The 17971-nt window shown below is 30.3% G+C and overlaps 1 protein-coding gene across 5 annotated transcripts in view; it reads left to right on the top strand.

The window, feature by feature from the left end:
- Babo (TGF-beta receptor type-1 babo) overlaps positions 1-17853 on the top strand; it is a 40857-nt gene extending 23004 nt beyond the window's left edge. For 3 of the 5 annotated variants that reach the window (XM_072889074.1, XM_072889075.1, XM_072889076.1), the window contains 5 exons: positions 6913-7146; positions 7926-8159; positions 8615-8955; positions 9472-9711; positions 10001-17853. In XM_072889074.1, the coding sequence (XP_072745175.1) occupies positions 6913-7146; positions 7926-8159; positions 8615-8955; positions 9472-9711; positions 10001-10123 (1172 nt within the window). In that variant the 3' untranslated portion in view covers positions 10124-17853. Of the gene's footprint in view, positions 1-931; positions 1141-6912; positions 7147-7925; positions 8160-8614; positions 8956-9471; positions 9712-10000 lie in introns of all 5 variants that reach the window. The other 2 variants (XM_072889073.1, XM_072889072.1) reach the window with 2 other exon arrangements.
- Positions 17854-17971: the final 118 nt, after the last annotated feature.

Raw genomic sequence — 17971 nt, forward strand, 5'->3', positions numbered from 1 at the left:
TAAACTCCTTTTTAAATAGATTTTATTTAGACAAATATTTAAGATTTATTATAAAAATGTTTATGAATTGTTAATTTGTGAAAGAAAAAAGATAACAATCTTATCAAATGTTGTATCGATAAAAATTGTTTTTAAATTTATCAGATTAAATTTATCTTAATATGCTGTAGAATGTGATGCATATTTTAAACAAAACATTGTGTATATACATATTTCTTTAACTTCTTCAAGAAGTTATTAAAAACACTTGATGAGAGATTACCATATTAATCCACGTATATATTTACATGTAAGGAATATATAGGAAAATTTGATAATTTTTAGTCCGCAATTTTGATGTTTATATTTTAATAGAAAAGTACTATTATATATTACTGTTAATGATAAACAGATTTTTTGAAAATATGCTTATTGTTAATTTTATAGTATTTTTATAAATTTTTTAGACATTTAGGCTTTTTTAAAGATTTAATTGCATCGATTAATTCTTCTCGATTTACATAGCATAATTATATTTTTTCTTTTTAAACTGTTTAATGTTTCAAGTTGTGTAACGTTATATAATAAAATATAGTAAAATGTGTAACGTTCGACATAATATTTTCAGTTATCATATTAATTAAGGTAAGATTGTACCTAAACGACAATCGATGCAATCAAATCTAGATGTACACTAATCACTTTTCCACAGCTTATTAAATTTTGCATAATATATTCAATCAATTTATAAAGACTTAGCATTTCTGTGTCTCTGTGTATATTTCTTATAATCAGATACTGTTTCACTGTAAAATCTTACCTTCAATAATCCGCTAATACGTTTTGTCCGCGACCTCTACATCTTTACAGCAGACATGGAAAACGCTTTTTGGCGATGTGAACATTGCAGTCTGGTCCGCGGCAGTATTCGTCATGTAAATTATTTTCCCAGGTGTTACAATAAGATGAACTTCTTTCCGGATCCCGAGTACTCGGTCTGGTGCACCACGAACAGTACACTACGCGGTCCAGATGGCATCGAATTCGTGATCGCATGTTGTGATCATTCCGACTACTGCAATCGCGATCTAAGGCCCTCTTTTCCTACTCACGAGTCCAGAGGTCGGCCGTATTCTCGCTTCGCGAGCCACCTCGGAGGAGGTACAATAAATCGCAGCTAAAGCGACTGCCGCGAAATTCCTCGCCTCCAAGGTTGCTTTGGTCGCAAAGTTCATTTCCCCGAAAGATTCTCGTGAAAATAAACTCGTCAATAAACTCGAAGGACTCAATGGCGGAATTCGGTTAAACAATCGAATGTAATATCGATCTAAAATAGAAAGAGTTAATTTTTAACAAAAAGAATAAATGAAAAAAGAAATATGTCCACCATAAATTGCTATCAATGAAGATTTTTACTCTGATTATTTAAATTGTTAATTTGTATATTTTTAATATTTTAATAGACAATTTTTATCGCTTCTTTTGTAACGTAGATAATATTTGAAGTAGAGAGCGATATCTAATTGGATGCATTTTCTGCCTTTTTTGTTCTAAATAAATCAGCTGTCCGTGATAAATGATGCCAGCGATAGCTTTTATTTCTGTAATCATTGAGTAGTAACGAGGTGATTTTTACACAGATAGTTAACAGCAGCTATTATGTGTAATTCCGCGCAACAAAAAATAAATAAATAATCTATTGAATGAATATTGAACGTTTTTTTTCCATTATAATTAAGAATGTGTTGATAACAAAAGCGGTTTACATTAGGTTTGAAAAAAAAGTATAACTTATCGGTATTTTGTTGACACATTGAGTTTTCTACAATCGATATTGAAGTTTTTGAATATTAATTTTCTATTTCTTTGTTTCATGATGATTCGGTAACTTTTCGCGCGTATTATATCAACAACTTATATAACAACTTACGTATTTGAAACTCTTGATTCGTGCGTTCAGCGATACAACGAGGAAAAGACTTCGAGTTCCCGGAAAGCGAGGAAGAAACAAATTTAAATAGCCATTGAATTCTTTCAAGCAATGCAGTGTGTAAAACTTTTTTTTAAACTCTAATTGTATTTCAATGGCACTTGGAATATTAATGGCAGATTTATAAGGGAAATGTAAATCTATTATTTTTTAATATACGTTTTTTTTCTTTTGACAGATTAAGTGTTTTGCAACAATTATAAGTAAGATTCTTAGAATTATTTTATGACATTTTTATTTCTTTCGCCCTTTTTTTCTCTATTATAGTTTATTTTAGTTAAACACGTATTTTCTCTTTTTTATCAAATATGTAAATCTGTCATTTTGTTCGAAATGTAGCGTTTTAGCTTTTCGTTTTGAAAATCTTTTTCGACTTGAGAATTAACGGGGAAAAGAATTTTTCTGATGGCGACCTTGGTATGGCACGCGTGTGACAATGATGAGAGAAACGGGGGGTATCGATTATCGATTTTCTACGCTTTTGTGAATTGTCTGGGCGCGCACTTTTCACACCTCTGTCTCCTCTGTATTTCCCACGTTTCACGTTTTCGCTATTTATCTTGCTTGTGCCAAGTTGACAAGACAAGGAACGGACTGGTTGCCATCGACCGACAATTTTCTTTATCACGATCACATTTATCGTGTTTTTTTTTCGCTTAAGACGACTTTTTATTGCAATAGAATTCGACATTATATTGTTGCTACAGAATGATGCTGTTTCGTTACATAATGCAAAATATATTTAAATTATGCAATGCACATGCACATCATCTTTAGCGCGTTTAAAAAGATTATATATATATATATATATATATATATATAACGCATTTGATATAAGATATATATCATATCTGAAATGTCTTATATTCATCACATGGAACATTTTGATTTAAATAATATCTCGCAGAAAATTATTTATTTAAAAATAATCTTATTTTAGTCAAACAATATATTTTAAATTATTAATTTAAATATTTTATTATTTATTTTTACATAAAGAAAACTGAACTTTTTTAATTTAATTAAAAGTTGTCTTTTTACTGAATTTTAAATGTATGTATATGTGTGATGTCATTGTATCTTGCGCTCATATATCGCGTGCATCTCCTGTTCATAAAGAAGGGATGCAGATAACCCTCGTATATGTTACGTGCAGATAAGATAATAACAGGTCGTGTACCGATGCATTTTGCAACGTTGAAAAAATCTGATAAAAAACCGAGGGCATTCCTCTCTTGATTCGTGTTATCTATATTTTGTATGTAACTAGAGTATGTTAAATTCTAGAATGCTTCTCATTAACATATTAACACATTTTTGTAACTTTGCATATTATTTAAAAACTTTTAAATTAAACAATGTAAAATTATAGATATAGTATATAATTTTTATTATTCCAAATATTTATTTATATAAACCATACAAATAATAATAGCATTTTTATTGTAAGATAAAATAACTTCAATAATATACATATATTTCGTTGAAAATAATCAGTTTCGCAAAATAACATTTCACATAGCAGAATTTTATATGTAAGATTTTTATCGGTCTAAGCTTTCCGATTGTCATTCAATTTTTTTTTTTTGGCTTAAAGTTTTGATTACAAATTCAGATACAATAAAAGGCGAGATCAAATCTAATTAACTATATTAAAATTTTTGTATACTACTAATAACTTAAATCAATTGAAAATATGTAGAATGGGAAGAACCGATTAATAGTTGCCCTATGATTACAAAAAAAACGAAGTTATCAGTTATTGTACATATATGTATAATTCGCACTGTTAGACATATAATGTAAATGTATAGAATTCTGTGGAGAACGTTGATATCTATATACCAAATTTTGATGGCGAATAACGGATGAACGTGAATGCAATTTGCCAGCGCGAATGGAATAGTCCGGCCTCGCGAATATAAAGTAACGAAGCGTATGCAACGCGATTTGAACGAAGGGATGATAGGATAGGCTGGAAGCGATATTCATCGATTATACGTGCCCCAATAAATCCGCGAGTACGGCCATTTATCGGCGAGTATCTGCACAGCAGCAGTTTGATATTGGCACGAGATGCGTGTTATGTGTTCGCTTATGGAATTCGACGTTCACGTGGCGGTTTAATCAGCTTCGACGAGGATTTATCGGCGACATACGGAGAAGATATTTTCGCATTAATCTATTACATTGTTAATATTGAAACATATTATATTATCAATTTTGTAATAAACCTGTTTTATGTTTGATGTTAATATATTATTAAGAAGTTTTATTATTAAATAAAGTTAAGTAAAAAATTGATTAAGTATAAAAGAACAATAACGTTCTAATTGGATAATAAGCGATATCTCATATTTCTTATATTTTATATATTTTTGAAGTCCAAAGTATTTTTAAAAATGATGAACAAATCTATTAAATTTGATGATTTTATTTCAATACATGTATCATACATACAACGAAATAGTCTCCCTTAAAAGAATTATATGTAGTAATAAAATTTTTACTTTAATATTTGATATTTCTTAATGTTTTTCTTTTTAAAAATATTTATATATTATTAAAATAATAGTTAATTATACTTATGTCTATTTTTAATATAAAATATTTATAATTATATTCAAAATATTTTATATAGAAAATATCTTAGTTCTTATAATCATTCTGTACTTCTATGAGTTTGTGTTGATTGTCTGCAAAAACTTATAAACATTATGCAACGAAACAGCCAACTATAAAATTATTATTTAAAAGACGTACTTTAGCGAACGATACTTTTTTATAATGTCAGCAAAGTGCACACTCGTATTATCCCTCATTGTTATTGGGAAAATCATCGTTGGACATGCGATCATTCATCAGTCAATCGTTTCTCACTGTGTTGGCTGTCACATCGTATTGAAATCTTCATAAGAATCCATATTCAATTATATTGTGATTCTACCTGCATATTCATAGATAACCCTTACCAATTAAATTTTCCAGCTGTTCGATTCCACGATTAATCGCAGTTGTTTGCTTTGGTTTATTCGAATTTTATTCATTTCCATATTCCTTACATTCTGTGGAGTGATATCTCTTGATATCTCTGCATTGATCATTTTAACACAAGAACAGCTTTTTGGGAGTTTTAGTAATGTTGGAAAAGTTATTAATTTATATCGCACGTATAGGGTTTAATTATTTATATGTATGAAATATTTTATAATTAAGTTTAAATGCATATAATTTTTAAAAATAATCTTTCTTGGTGGAAATTTACTTGTAAATAATGTCACAATTTTTTAAACTTTTATATTACATATTGTATTTTATACATATTATATTAATATTAAGTATTATATGTATATTTATTGGTCTTGTATAAATTACCAAAATTGTCTCTGTATTTATTAAGAAATATTTTAATTATAGGACGTTTATGCTTTATCTTTATGAAAAATTTCTTCTTATACATATATTTATAAATGTACTTATTAGTAAATTAATTCTTTCGAGAATTTACGAAATTCTGTGATTCATTTTATATGAATTTTATTTATTCAATGTGAATTTTATAAATATTTGAATTAACATGCATTGAAATGAACAACTTATTTTTAAATAATTTCTTGTTCGATGTTATATCCTGACAATTTGATTGGCTCTTTCGGATATTCTTTAACATTACTTATGTGGTTTTTCAATGAATGACCGATTAACAGCATTTGTGTGGTTCTTGGAGAAAAAATATGTTCTTGGCGTGTTCTTCAACTTTACAATCACAGGTAAGTCCAATTACGTGCTTAACATGCAAATGTCTCGATAAGACGCTGTAAAAAAACATCTATCTATAATGTAATCTATCACGACGTGAATTTAATTGCTGTATCACGTATAACAAAGAGATTACTACGAATTTACCATTAGAGATTCTATGAACGGGGCTTCAAACATGAACAAAACATCGTCCGTTCCAAGCATAAATGAAGATAAAAACCCCGACGAACGATTGTTTTTGTATGTTCATAATTTGCACCATTAATCTCTGTCAAAAGTTTGAAAAGTATAAGATTCAAGGTCGCTAGAAAAACTTATTTAGTTTGTCTCACAAGATTCATATAAAAATCGAAATTAACAATTAAGATAATGGTGAATTATCGAGATGCAATCATACGTTTATGCACGATTGATTTTTTAATAGAATAAAAAAAATTTTTTTTCAGCCATGACCTGTCAGAGGCTCGACCATGAATTAAGTTATCGATGAAATAATCTGCATAAAAATCGCTCAAAATCTTGTCCACATTGCATTATGTTCCTCTTAAATTTGTTTAATATTTTTGTTCAATGTATTTGTGTAACGTTTAAAGTATTTGTTTGCTATCGAAAATGTGAATCGCTTTATTTTCTTTATTTTGCTAGCATTTTGTTGCATCCGTCTTTGCATTTTTCGCTTTCCGTTGAATGTCTACATCTTTCGGCTCTCTCTTTTTAAAATCTGCTTGCGCTTGCTTGCTTTCGAATCAACGATGCAATACTGATCCCGATCAATGTACTCCCACGAAGTTTTTCGCTTTCAAAGTCAGTGGTATTCAACTTTCGTGTACGAATATAAATGTTAATTAAAAAGAAGAAAAAAACAGTTTGTCATAGGTATAATACTATGTAATCATTGACAAAAGTGGGCAATATGTAAAGAGTCACAAGTTTTTTGCTACGTTACATAATGGAACCGCATTTAAGACAAATTTTTTGCATTTATTTGCCCACAAACCTTGAAGACACAGTGCGTGGCATGCATCCGGGAGTATGCGTGTCACGAATTGAATACCTCTGGCATAATAATGACGTATGGCATACGGCATCATTTAAGCATAATGCACTGCGGTTGAAATTAACGTTTCTCCGTCAGTGCTTTCCACATGCAAATAATAACCGGACATATCTGTTATTAAAAGTGTCGTCCAGCGGTGACGATGCGACATGGGTCACCTGGAAAATGACCCTGACGATAGCACTGCCAATATGTGCGATCTGCGTGATCGTTATGGTTATCTACCACATACACATGACCAAAAAGAGACCGGCCAGACACTTCCCGGACGATTCTTTGGAGGCTCCGGATCGGCCGATTTTGGGCGGCGTCACCATCAGGGACATGTTGGAGATGACTACGAGCGGTAGCGGCTCGGGTAGGTCAAACTAAATTAAAGTTGATCATTCGATATCATTGAATGATAAGTTAAAAGGCAATAACAAATCTTGAATCTTCATAGAATTACTTAAAATAAAATAAAAATTCTCTCATGAAAATATACTTGGTTTATTTTATATTATAAGCAAATGCATTTATCAATAATTATTTAGAAAATAATTTAAAAAAAATTATAAACAATTTAGAATATTATTAAAAATAGCGGGCTCGATTTTTGAATATAACTTCTTGATTACTTTCTTTTTACCTTTGTTGTTTTCTAACAAATATATTAAGGTGTACGTGCATGCGTCTATTTGTAAACGTAAAATATTAATTTTTTACAGAAATTTACTTTATATAATTCTAAAAAGTTATTAAGATTTTATGAATAAAAAAGAAATAAAAATAATTTAATATTTAATTTTAATTTTAATTTTTTAATTCATGCTGTTTTCTTAAATGTATTTCATACACACTTGTCACATAAATATAATATTATGTCTTAACATGTAACGCACATGTGAGTCAGTGTCACGTTAAAATTTATAAGCTTTAATTACTGAAATTTCTGCGAAATTTACATCAATAAATCATCATCATCTGATACAACATCTGATGTATTTGCTAATATATTTGATGTAAAGTCGTGTTTGTTACATATGCACGTTTAATTTATTCGTCTCTCGGTCAAATATGATCCACTAACAACGCGACGCGTGAGTCATCTTCAATCATACTGAAATTTACGTTCTCCAATGCCCATCCTCTCTCAAGTAGGCCTGCCGCTTCTGGTACAACGGAGCATAGCGCGCCAGATCCAGCTCGTGGAGACGATCGGAAAGGGTCGCTTCGGCGAGGTTTGGCGCGGTCGTTGGCGCGGCGAAAATGTCGCCGTGAAGATCTTTAGTTCGCGAGAGGAGAGGTCCTGGTTTCGGGAAGCGGAGATCTACCAGACGGTGATGTTGAGGCATGACAACATTCTAGGCTTTATCGCTGCCGATAACAAAGGTATTGCATTTTATTATATCTGTATTTAAATTTAAGTTTGGTAAAATCTCGAGAAAGTAGAACGTAATTTAATGCCTTTACTACGTGTCAGTAAAACATTGCATATTTTGTTCTTGTTTTTTTTTTATATTAATTTTAAAAATAATTTTATAAGTCAGAATCTTGTTTTAAAAATTTAATAATTAAAAATGTAATACAGTCTTTTATTATAGGTGCAGTAAATTTTATTAAACAATTGTAAGGAAAATCATAATATTTGACTTAAAAATATTTTATTTCTAGAGATATTTCAAATGGATAGACAATTGAATTACTGATATATTGGTACATCCTCTATCGCATTTTATTACATATATTATCATCTTTTACGTTGCTTTATAAAAGTCATAGCAATCAAGTTAAGCCTCTGGAATTAATCATGGATTAAGCAATCTGTTTTTTATTCTTTTTGCAAGATAACGGTACGTGGACACAGTTGTGGCTGATAACGGATTATCATGAGAAGGGCTCGCTCTTCGATTACCTCAACAGATCAACCGTCGACACGAACGGTATGATAAGAATGGCCTTGTCGATCGCTACCGGCTTGGCGCATCTTCACATGGAAATAGTCGGCACGCAAGGCAAGCCGGCAATCGCTCACCGGGACCTGAAGTCAAAAAATATCCTTGTAAAGACTAATGGTACCTGCGCCATAGGCGATCTCGGATTAGCCGTTAGGCACGACGTAATCACGGATACTGTCGACATTCAACTCAATAACAGAGTCGGCACGAAGCGATATATGGCGCCTGAAGTAATTATCGTTGTTATATGAAAGTTATTTTTTTGGTTCTAGATATAAAGAAACTTATATCACCTATTTTCGAGAAAAACAAAAAAAAGTTAAATATTTTAATTACGATTACGATAATAAGTTAATAATATTGATAGGCAATGTGTACATTACACTCATAAGAGCATATTTATTAAAATGTTTCACCAATTAAATTAATTTTTTTAATGACTAATCTGGGATTAAATAAAATTTAATTTATAAGCTTTTTTTAATGTTAATTATTTGTTTTTGCTAAAAGAAGTGAGAAATAATAATAAAATTATATTGTATAATTAAGTTAACTAAATAAGAGGATAATTTTAATCTTTTTATCGACAAAGAATACTTAAGAGTAAAGAAACTTTTGATAAAAATACATGGAAAGATAATAATTATCAGCCAAAATAAAAATATCCAAGATAATTCGAGTGGACCTGCGCACTCGATCAGGAAAGCGGCTCTTCGGTAACTCGTACAAACGCTTTCTGCTTTCAGGTTCTTGAAGAGACGATAAACATGAACCACTTCGACTCGTTCAAGAGGGCTGATGTGTACGCGCTCGGCCTGATCCTTTGGGAGATCGCTAGGCGTTGCAATGTCGGCGGGATTCACGATGAGTATCAGCTGCCCTTTTACGATTTGGTGCCTTCCGATCCAACTATCGAGGAAATGCGGAAAGTCGTGTGTATGGACCGACAACGGCCATCGATACCGAATCGATGGCAGTCAATCGAAGTAAGTATTGGGGACAAAAAATATGTAATTTAAATGTACATCAAATAAATAAAATTGTTAAAATTGTTTTACGTATAAAAAAGTAAATTATAAATCATACTGATTTAATCTTTAATTAATATAAATATAAATCTTTAATTAATAATTTCTTCTATTTGATTACTTGCGTTCATATATTTATCTACACAACTTAAAACTATAATTAGCACTATAGAGAATTTATGTAATTATCTATATATAATGTAAAATTACATTGATCATTAATTGACAATCTGTTTTATTTATTTAGGCATTACAGGTAATGTCGAAGGTAATGAAAGAATGTTGGTACCATAACGCCGCCGCCAGACTAACCGCACTCAGGATCAAGAAATCGCTCGCTAATTACGGCGCAATGGAGGACCTGAAATAGATTAAGCTTTTGCCAGACTTTTCGACAGAAGAACTATTAAGAAATCGATTGGTATATATACGCAAAATATTTCGATTGTTATATTGCTATCGAAAAAACTCGATGCAATAGAATAAAACTTTCGGTAATATGAAAAGATATTCTTCGAGAATTGATCCGAGGAATCGCACGAAGAAAGTCTGTTATGGGATTTCTTTATGCGAGATTGATCTCGACTTTCGAGTAAGAATATTGAACGAGTATGATTGGTATGATGAAGTTGGGCTCTCTACGACAAGCCATGAGCAGGAAAAGTAGAACGGATTTTCAAGCGCGTTGGTCGATTTGGACGATTGATAGCGTACAAACAGTAAGAAAAAAAAAAAACATGATTACTTTAATCCCGATGACCAGTTACTTCGAGCGAACGGATCGATAGAAAATCGTGCCATTCGGTTAATCGAATGATCGTTCGGTTACGCGTCGCACAAATTTACACGCGCAAACATACATGCACGCACACTCTGCTGCATATTTATTACAATAATACTAATAAAATACTAAATAATTAAATATACAAATTTATTATAGCAATGTTTATTAATTAATACTAATGAGTAACAATAGATTTGTATATTAATATGTATACACACATACGTATATATATATAATTATATATTATATATATTTCCGTTAGTAGAATATAACCGATTCGATTAACCGAACTGTTGATTTTATTCGATTTTGTAAATAAATTACTTCAATGAAATGTTTGGCACATTCGCACGAGTACGACTCATCGGGAATAATTGGGATATTATATGAGATTAAAGATGAGTGTCAGCTCAGCTCCGATTGAACGCGACGATTGAAGGCGTGAGAAAGGCCTTTACAACGGGATAACAATTTTCTATCTTAATTTCGAAAATTTATCATAGAGATTCGCTATTTTACCAATGCGTGCAGAGACTGGAACCATATTGGGAGAGAATACTATATACCGTGCTACAAAAGAAATATGCATATCTTTTAGTTTGCCTTCCTTTTGAAAAGAGTGCCGAGTTCGTCGATTAAAATGATTATACAAGGTGGATAGAAAAAACTGGACAACTGGCTAATGGATTCAATAAATTTGAATAATTTGGATTGAAGTGGTGTTTTTTTGTCGAGAATGAAAAGTCTATTGATGAAAGCGTGTATCGACAAAATTTTGGATGTGGAAATGCATTACTGCCAGGACTGCTAACAAGAATGTCCATCTTCCATGTGTAAAGTATAGTGGAACTTTAGCGCATCGTCCGGTTTTATTTATCGATCTTACAAATGTATACTCTTAGTATAGTAGACACGAATCCGAATGTTTTGCTCAAAACAAATATTTTTGCGTAATCACATGAAAGATGATGCGAGGCGCAAGGGGTACAGCAAGACTCTCGAAGTTTGTTTTCTTTATGACGCAAAAAAGTTGAAATTGAAGTTTAAACTCAAGAGCACGTGTATCGTGGCATGAGAGGAACACGAGTGTATGAGAAGTGTGCGAGAATTAAGCGGGAGCTGAACTAGAATTGATATGAAAAAGAAGAAGAAGCGAGAGGACAAATTCGATAAAAAGAGAATCGTTGAAGAATCTATATTTTTTCGGGAATTTATTTTTTTGCGTGAAAGAAAGAAAGGGATAAAATATAGCGAAGATGAGCATTTTAATTAAGTAAATCTATTAAATGAAGAATATATTAGAGCGTACGTAGTTATAGGCAAGAAGGAACCAACTGGCATAAAACAAATATAATTTATAGATTTTTAAAATAATTTATTGAACGAATTTGTTTATCACTTGTTACATTGCTTCTAACAATGTATTTTTTATAATGGACTATATCATAATAGCTCTCTGAGCTCACTGACTCTGAGCTCTGAGCTGCCATCAAGAAAAATTAAGAAAATTTCAATATAAAATAGTGTATAACAAATTTGAAAAACAAGAACAAGGTAAAATTTCTAAAAAAATTCCTTAGTCTGTTTAAAGTAAATATAATTTATTAATGTTTTAATTCATGCATGTGATACAATCTTATTCTTATTACAAATTAATATAAAAATGTTTTGTTATATGATAAAAAAATAATAATATTCAGTTGGTTTTTTCTGGCATAACCGCGTTTAACTAAGTTTTTTGGACTATATCTATCGAATTGCATTAATGTATGCATTATACCGCTTAAAAAAAGCTTTTCTAAATGCTCTTTTGTACATTTTTTTTTTTAATTAAGACTAAAAAAAAGCGTCAGATAAACTTCATATATACATCTATATACACGCTGTATTTCAGTGAGTTGAAAAGCAATCGTAGTGCTCGAGATAGGTATAAATTTGGTATACTGCGAGATTGAGAGAATGTGACGAATATGCATACGCGCGGAATGTCTCTCCGTGAAACATAATTATATAATTATCGGTGAGGAAGAGGAGAGATTGTTTCTTCTTACTTGTTTATTTGCGAAGAGTGGAGCAGATTCTTCTCTTCTTCCACGAATAATTAATTATATCGGTAATAATGTATAGTGTATACTTTTGACGACGAAGTAAGAAAGAAAGATGAAAGACAATTTATTTGGAGTGAAAGAAAACAGATGAATAAAGTTGCGTGAAATCTAAGAGAATCTAGAAGAGAGAACGCAGGAAAATAAGAATCTTCGTCATCCAATAGTCAAGGTAAAAGTCTGCAAAGTTACAATTATTATTATATTATAGGGAAAAGAGAGAGAGAGAGAGAGAGAGAGAGAGAGAGAGAGAGAGAGAGAGAGAGAGAGAGAGAGAGAGAGAGAGAGAGAGAGAGCAAATGGAGGAGGTCCTTCGAGCATGTAATCGTATTTTTATATTGTTTTTTACCGATGACGTCGATTGAACGTCACACTAATTTTCCTCTTCCGTTTTTACATGTCACAATAGTTCCGACCCAGTTGCAATATTTTCATGTGTATAAAACGCACTCTATATTTAGCTCTTTATATAAATCAGTGCAGATACTTCTTAATTTACTAATATAACTCATGTAATCTAATCATATGAACTATTATGTATATCTTTGTATAAATTTTAAATTTTTTAATAGAGAAACAAAGTAGTTACAACAAGGAAATTCTTAATTTTGTCTAAGAATCGAGATTTAATGATATCAATAATTAAAATACAATGTTAAATATATTATTCTTATGAATGTTTAAAAATTATATTTATGTGTATCTATACGTACGTGCATACATGTATATATTTTACGCTTGCTATAACATTATTTTATATACCATTATAAACATTACTGAAATCACACATATTTTGAAATTGCAATATTATTATTATTTAACATACTTAAATTACTTTTTTGAACTGTAAATTAAGAACAATCTGCACTTCAACACAAATGAAAATGTATGGACATAGATAGACAAAATGTGTCTTTAAAAACTAAATTGTCCATTTAGGAAATATTATTTTTCTGGCAGACAAGATGAGACAAAAGTAACGAATCGTATAATTTGATTGTAATGGAGTGACATGATACGCTCGTCGCGGATTACAATTCACTAAAAGACTGAGACTCTAATATTCGACTAATAGTTAATGATTAATTAAGATTGAAATTAGAGACATCACTTTTATTCATTTTATCTTCAAGTAACTCTACTTAGGATAGTTTTGTTTATATGCTCTTTGACTTGAAGTTAAAAGTTAATTTTCTTCCGATTATTATTGATGGATTAAATAATTTTGTTGATTCCTCAATGTTTTGAACTTGATTTTCACTTACTGATATTAGACGAATTCATTATTGAATCGAAGATCTTCAATTTTCTATCAATATTGTAATCCTCCTTTTTTGACATCTTGTTTCATTCTTTTTCACATCTTGCCATCGAAATGTAAAAACTTACATTTAAATAGCTAAATCGATTTAATAATTTCTTGTTCCATATTTTCAGTTATTGCGGAAATAGAAGTAAGACTGAAGAGCTATCTTAGTTAGGTATCTTATATTTCCTAACTTTTTTTTTAGGATAAGTACGAAGTTTCGAGGGCAAGGATTTAATCTTGAGAAATTTTTAAACTTGACCTTTATCTAATAAGTTTCATTCTAGATTTAACAAACAAAAGTTTGTATGTAAGAATTTTTTACTCAGTTATAAATCGGAAGCGCACTAGTTTCCGGCAATACTATGAGTACATCGTACAGGTTCTAACGAACTGTCGCTCCGAAAACGGAGTTTCTTTGCTCGTTCCCATACATTCCTGTTATGACACGTAGGTTAATTTATCATACGTAAATAATGATAGTCTGTGCATTGGTGACGTTTTTAACATACTGTGCTTGATGTGCACATATCTATCAATAAAACGCCACAAGCTCGACCGTTATATCCCTTGCAGCTATTTCCATACATATACTGCTAGTACAACTGTCTGTGCCAATACCTGACCGAGTATTAACTAAAACAAGAGAAACAAATAAAATAGTAATATACGTTTTGTTTTCACAGCGAACTGCAGTCGCTCTTAAATAAGGAAAAATATCTTTGTCTCATGCGTGTTAAAAAAAAAACACCAGCTTTATATGTTTTATGGACATTAAAACTGAGTTTTAGGATTAAGCATTAAATATCACAGAAAATAAATCCTCTCTCTCTCTTACAGAACAAATTTCTCTTGATTCACATGTATATTTAGCAGAGAAAATACATATAAAGAAGATTTAAAAATTAATTCGTATCGAATCATAATATTAAAATCAATACATTTGAATGTTATTCAATAAAAAGATATTTTTCCTCTTTACACATATTCATATCCATTGCCAGCTATATTTCCGGGCGACGATTTTAAATGTCACTCCTGATCTCTTCTTGATAATTAATTTGTACTATCGAGGTTGCAACTGGGTCATCGAACCGTCGAAGAGTCTGACTTATATCCAACAAATACCGAACTGCCAAATGATATTTCATCCTCTGCCTTTTCCGCTCCTTACTGTTTAAACCTCCTTCCCCCTCCCATACACACTTGTACAAAAGATTAACAATAAATTAGAAGAGAACATTGCACACGCGGCAATATATGCGCGTGTCGATTCCGAGAGAATATTTAGAGGGAAAGAAACTTGGTACCTTTAAGACGATTCACCGTCTATTTTGTTTTACGCTTTAGATACCAGTGTTTATAATGATTACCGGTGTAAAGGAGAAACTTGTCGTCGGAGAAAATCGCATTGTCCTGATATTTTATATTAGGTGTATTATACAAATATTTTATATCTTATTGTTAGATATATGTGTATATACATTTTAGGGAAAAAAAGCTATATTAAGTACATTAGAGCTATCCTTATTTTACATATATGACAGAAGAAAAATCGGAGAGTTACGGAATCAATATTAATATTATGCTAATTGCTCTATTTCTTGTCTGCTGTAATACGGCTGTATTTATGAATCAAGCTTCGCAAATGTTTTTTTTATTGTTTTTTTTTACAAATAAGGAAATTAGGTGTATAAAACTTAGTAATTGTCAATATGTTAACACCAACTGTTTTGCCACATTTTATTGCTATTTAATTTATAAGTAGCGTGTTTATTGTACTTTATAATGGAAAAGAATTTTTCTTTTTTTTTATTTTTTTGTAAAAAGATACATATTTTTATTTTATTTTGATAGAAAAAAGTTATACGGTAATTATACGGTAATTAGTCTAACGAAAAATTATTGAGTCTTATAATTAAAAAATAATTATTTGTGAAATAATGATTCAACTAGGACAGTGCGATTTTTTAATCGATGACATTACACATTATATATATTATACGAATAATCATTGCTGATTGCTGAAGATTTATAGACCAAAAATATTTTTCACTTGTTTCCATGGTTTAGAAGAGATGTTGTGAATTTTCAACAATTATAAAATCTTTAAAGAAACAACTTTTATTCTATATATTTTTCTTCATATCATTAAATATCTCTAATAATAATTACGTCTCTAATAATAATTACGATATTTTATTTGTAGTTTAACTTGTTTTATTACTTTTTGTGTTATTTTTATTAGCGTTATTTGCATTCAAAGAATCAATTTGTACAACTTTGTTAAATGGATTATACATATAATTTCAAATATTTGTTTAATCAGGTAAAAATATAATTGCGTTGTATGTGAAATTTTACATATATCAGAAAATTTTGTTATAACTTTGCTAATTTATTGTCTTCTTTATTTACAGTTTAAATTATGATTTTATTCTTTCATTTATATCGCATTATTTGATGCAAATAAAAATTAAGCTAAAAGCTTTTCTCTTGAACTACATCATACGTTAATAGTTTAGACAGAGGATATGTATGTATGTATATATTATATACATATATACACATCCCTTCCACACAACACATGTATAAAATATTAATATTATTATGGATGATTTGTTGATCATCACATTATTATATCATCATTTTTATTCTCTGTGTTTCCCATTTTATTGTATAATACTCTGTACATAATGATGTAAATGTTTATCGACAACTTACATATAATGATAGAATGAGCACTTGTAATTTTCGTAATAACGGGTGGGTGAGTTAGTGAATGGTATCGTTTTTTCTTCAATTACTCATGACGTTTGTAACGGTATGCCGCGTCTCTCCAATTTTTTTCATCTACCTTTAAATATACCCCAATTAATATACAATTGTGTCATGAAAGATTGCTGTAAAAAGTTTATCTTGAAATAGAAGAAATTTGTGTAATGTTGTCGGCTCGTATTAAAATAAAAATAAAGAAATAATGAGTCAAAAAGTTCCATCGTTAATACAAAACGAGATTTATCATAGAAATGAAATCTATATCGAGTCGAGTTGTTTGAAATATCAAACATTTCAGAATGCATATGATTGTAATAAAAATAAAATATATAAAAGTCGCGGGGAAAAATTATATAAAACTGTAACGAAAAACGAGAATATAGAGAGCAGCAACTCTTTCTATGATTATATTTTTTGCTAAAAGGTTTTTTTGATTTGATACATATTCGAAAGACTGAAATATTTACTCTTCTCGAAATGAAATGATCTATAATGTATGATATACAAGTCACGAACATGCGAAAGCACCGACGCGATCCCATAAGTTACCGTTTTCTATAATTACCGCAATATCGTATCTCGCATGTCTCGTGACTCAAATATAGCAATCAGCTCCATTGAGATCGTTCTGCGTTTATCTGTTATTAATGAACGAACAGTATGTCGTTCTACGACTCTTTAACGACGCGTTCATTTTTCATTAGAATCGAATTTTCTACGATTTATAAAATAAAAACCGGTGACTTGTTTAATCGATTAATTAATTGCTGCCGCTGTATAAAGCGTGCCTGGCGGTGTGGATGAATCTTAATATTGTTAATAGATATACGTACCTAATGTTATTAATTATTATTATTAACTTCTGATTTGTAATTGGGAACGCGAGATTGTTAGAGCCCAACGTATGAGATAAGACTTAACGGCGTTTTATCGTACAATTTTTCTAATCATTCAGCGAGGAAAATTTGATAAAATAGATTTAACGATTTTACAAGTGCATGATTAGAAATAGAAACTCTCATACGTTTTGGGTTTCACAAATCTGGCTTTTCTAAACGGATCCTACTAAATAAACGCCATAGTGGTCCGAAAATAAAATTAGCTCGAATAAATTAAATTTACTTTAATGTATCTCTTTGTTTATTCCTTGGTATCTCTTATCACATATATGTTACAAGTAATAATTGAAATGTGTCATCTTTCCAATGAAATTGAAATAATAGAAAATATGTGGAAGTATGTGAA

The sequence above is a fragment of the Anoplolepis gracilipes genome, chromosome 3 (genome assembly GCF_047496725.1).
Source record: "Anoplolepis gracilipes chromosome 3, ASM4749672v1, whole genome shotgun sequence".
Taxonomy (NCBI): domain Eukaryota; kingdom Metazoa; phylum Arthropoda; class Insecta; order Hymenoptera; family Formicidae; genus Anoplolepis; species Anoplolepis gracilipes.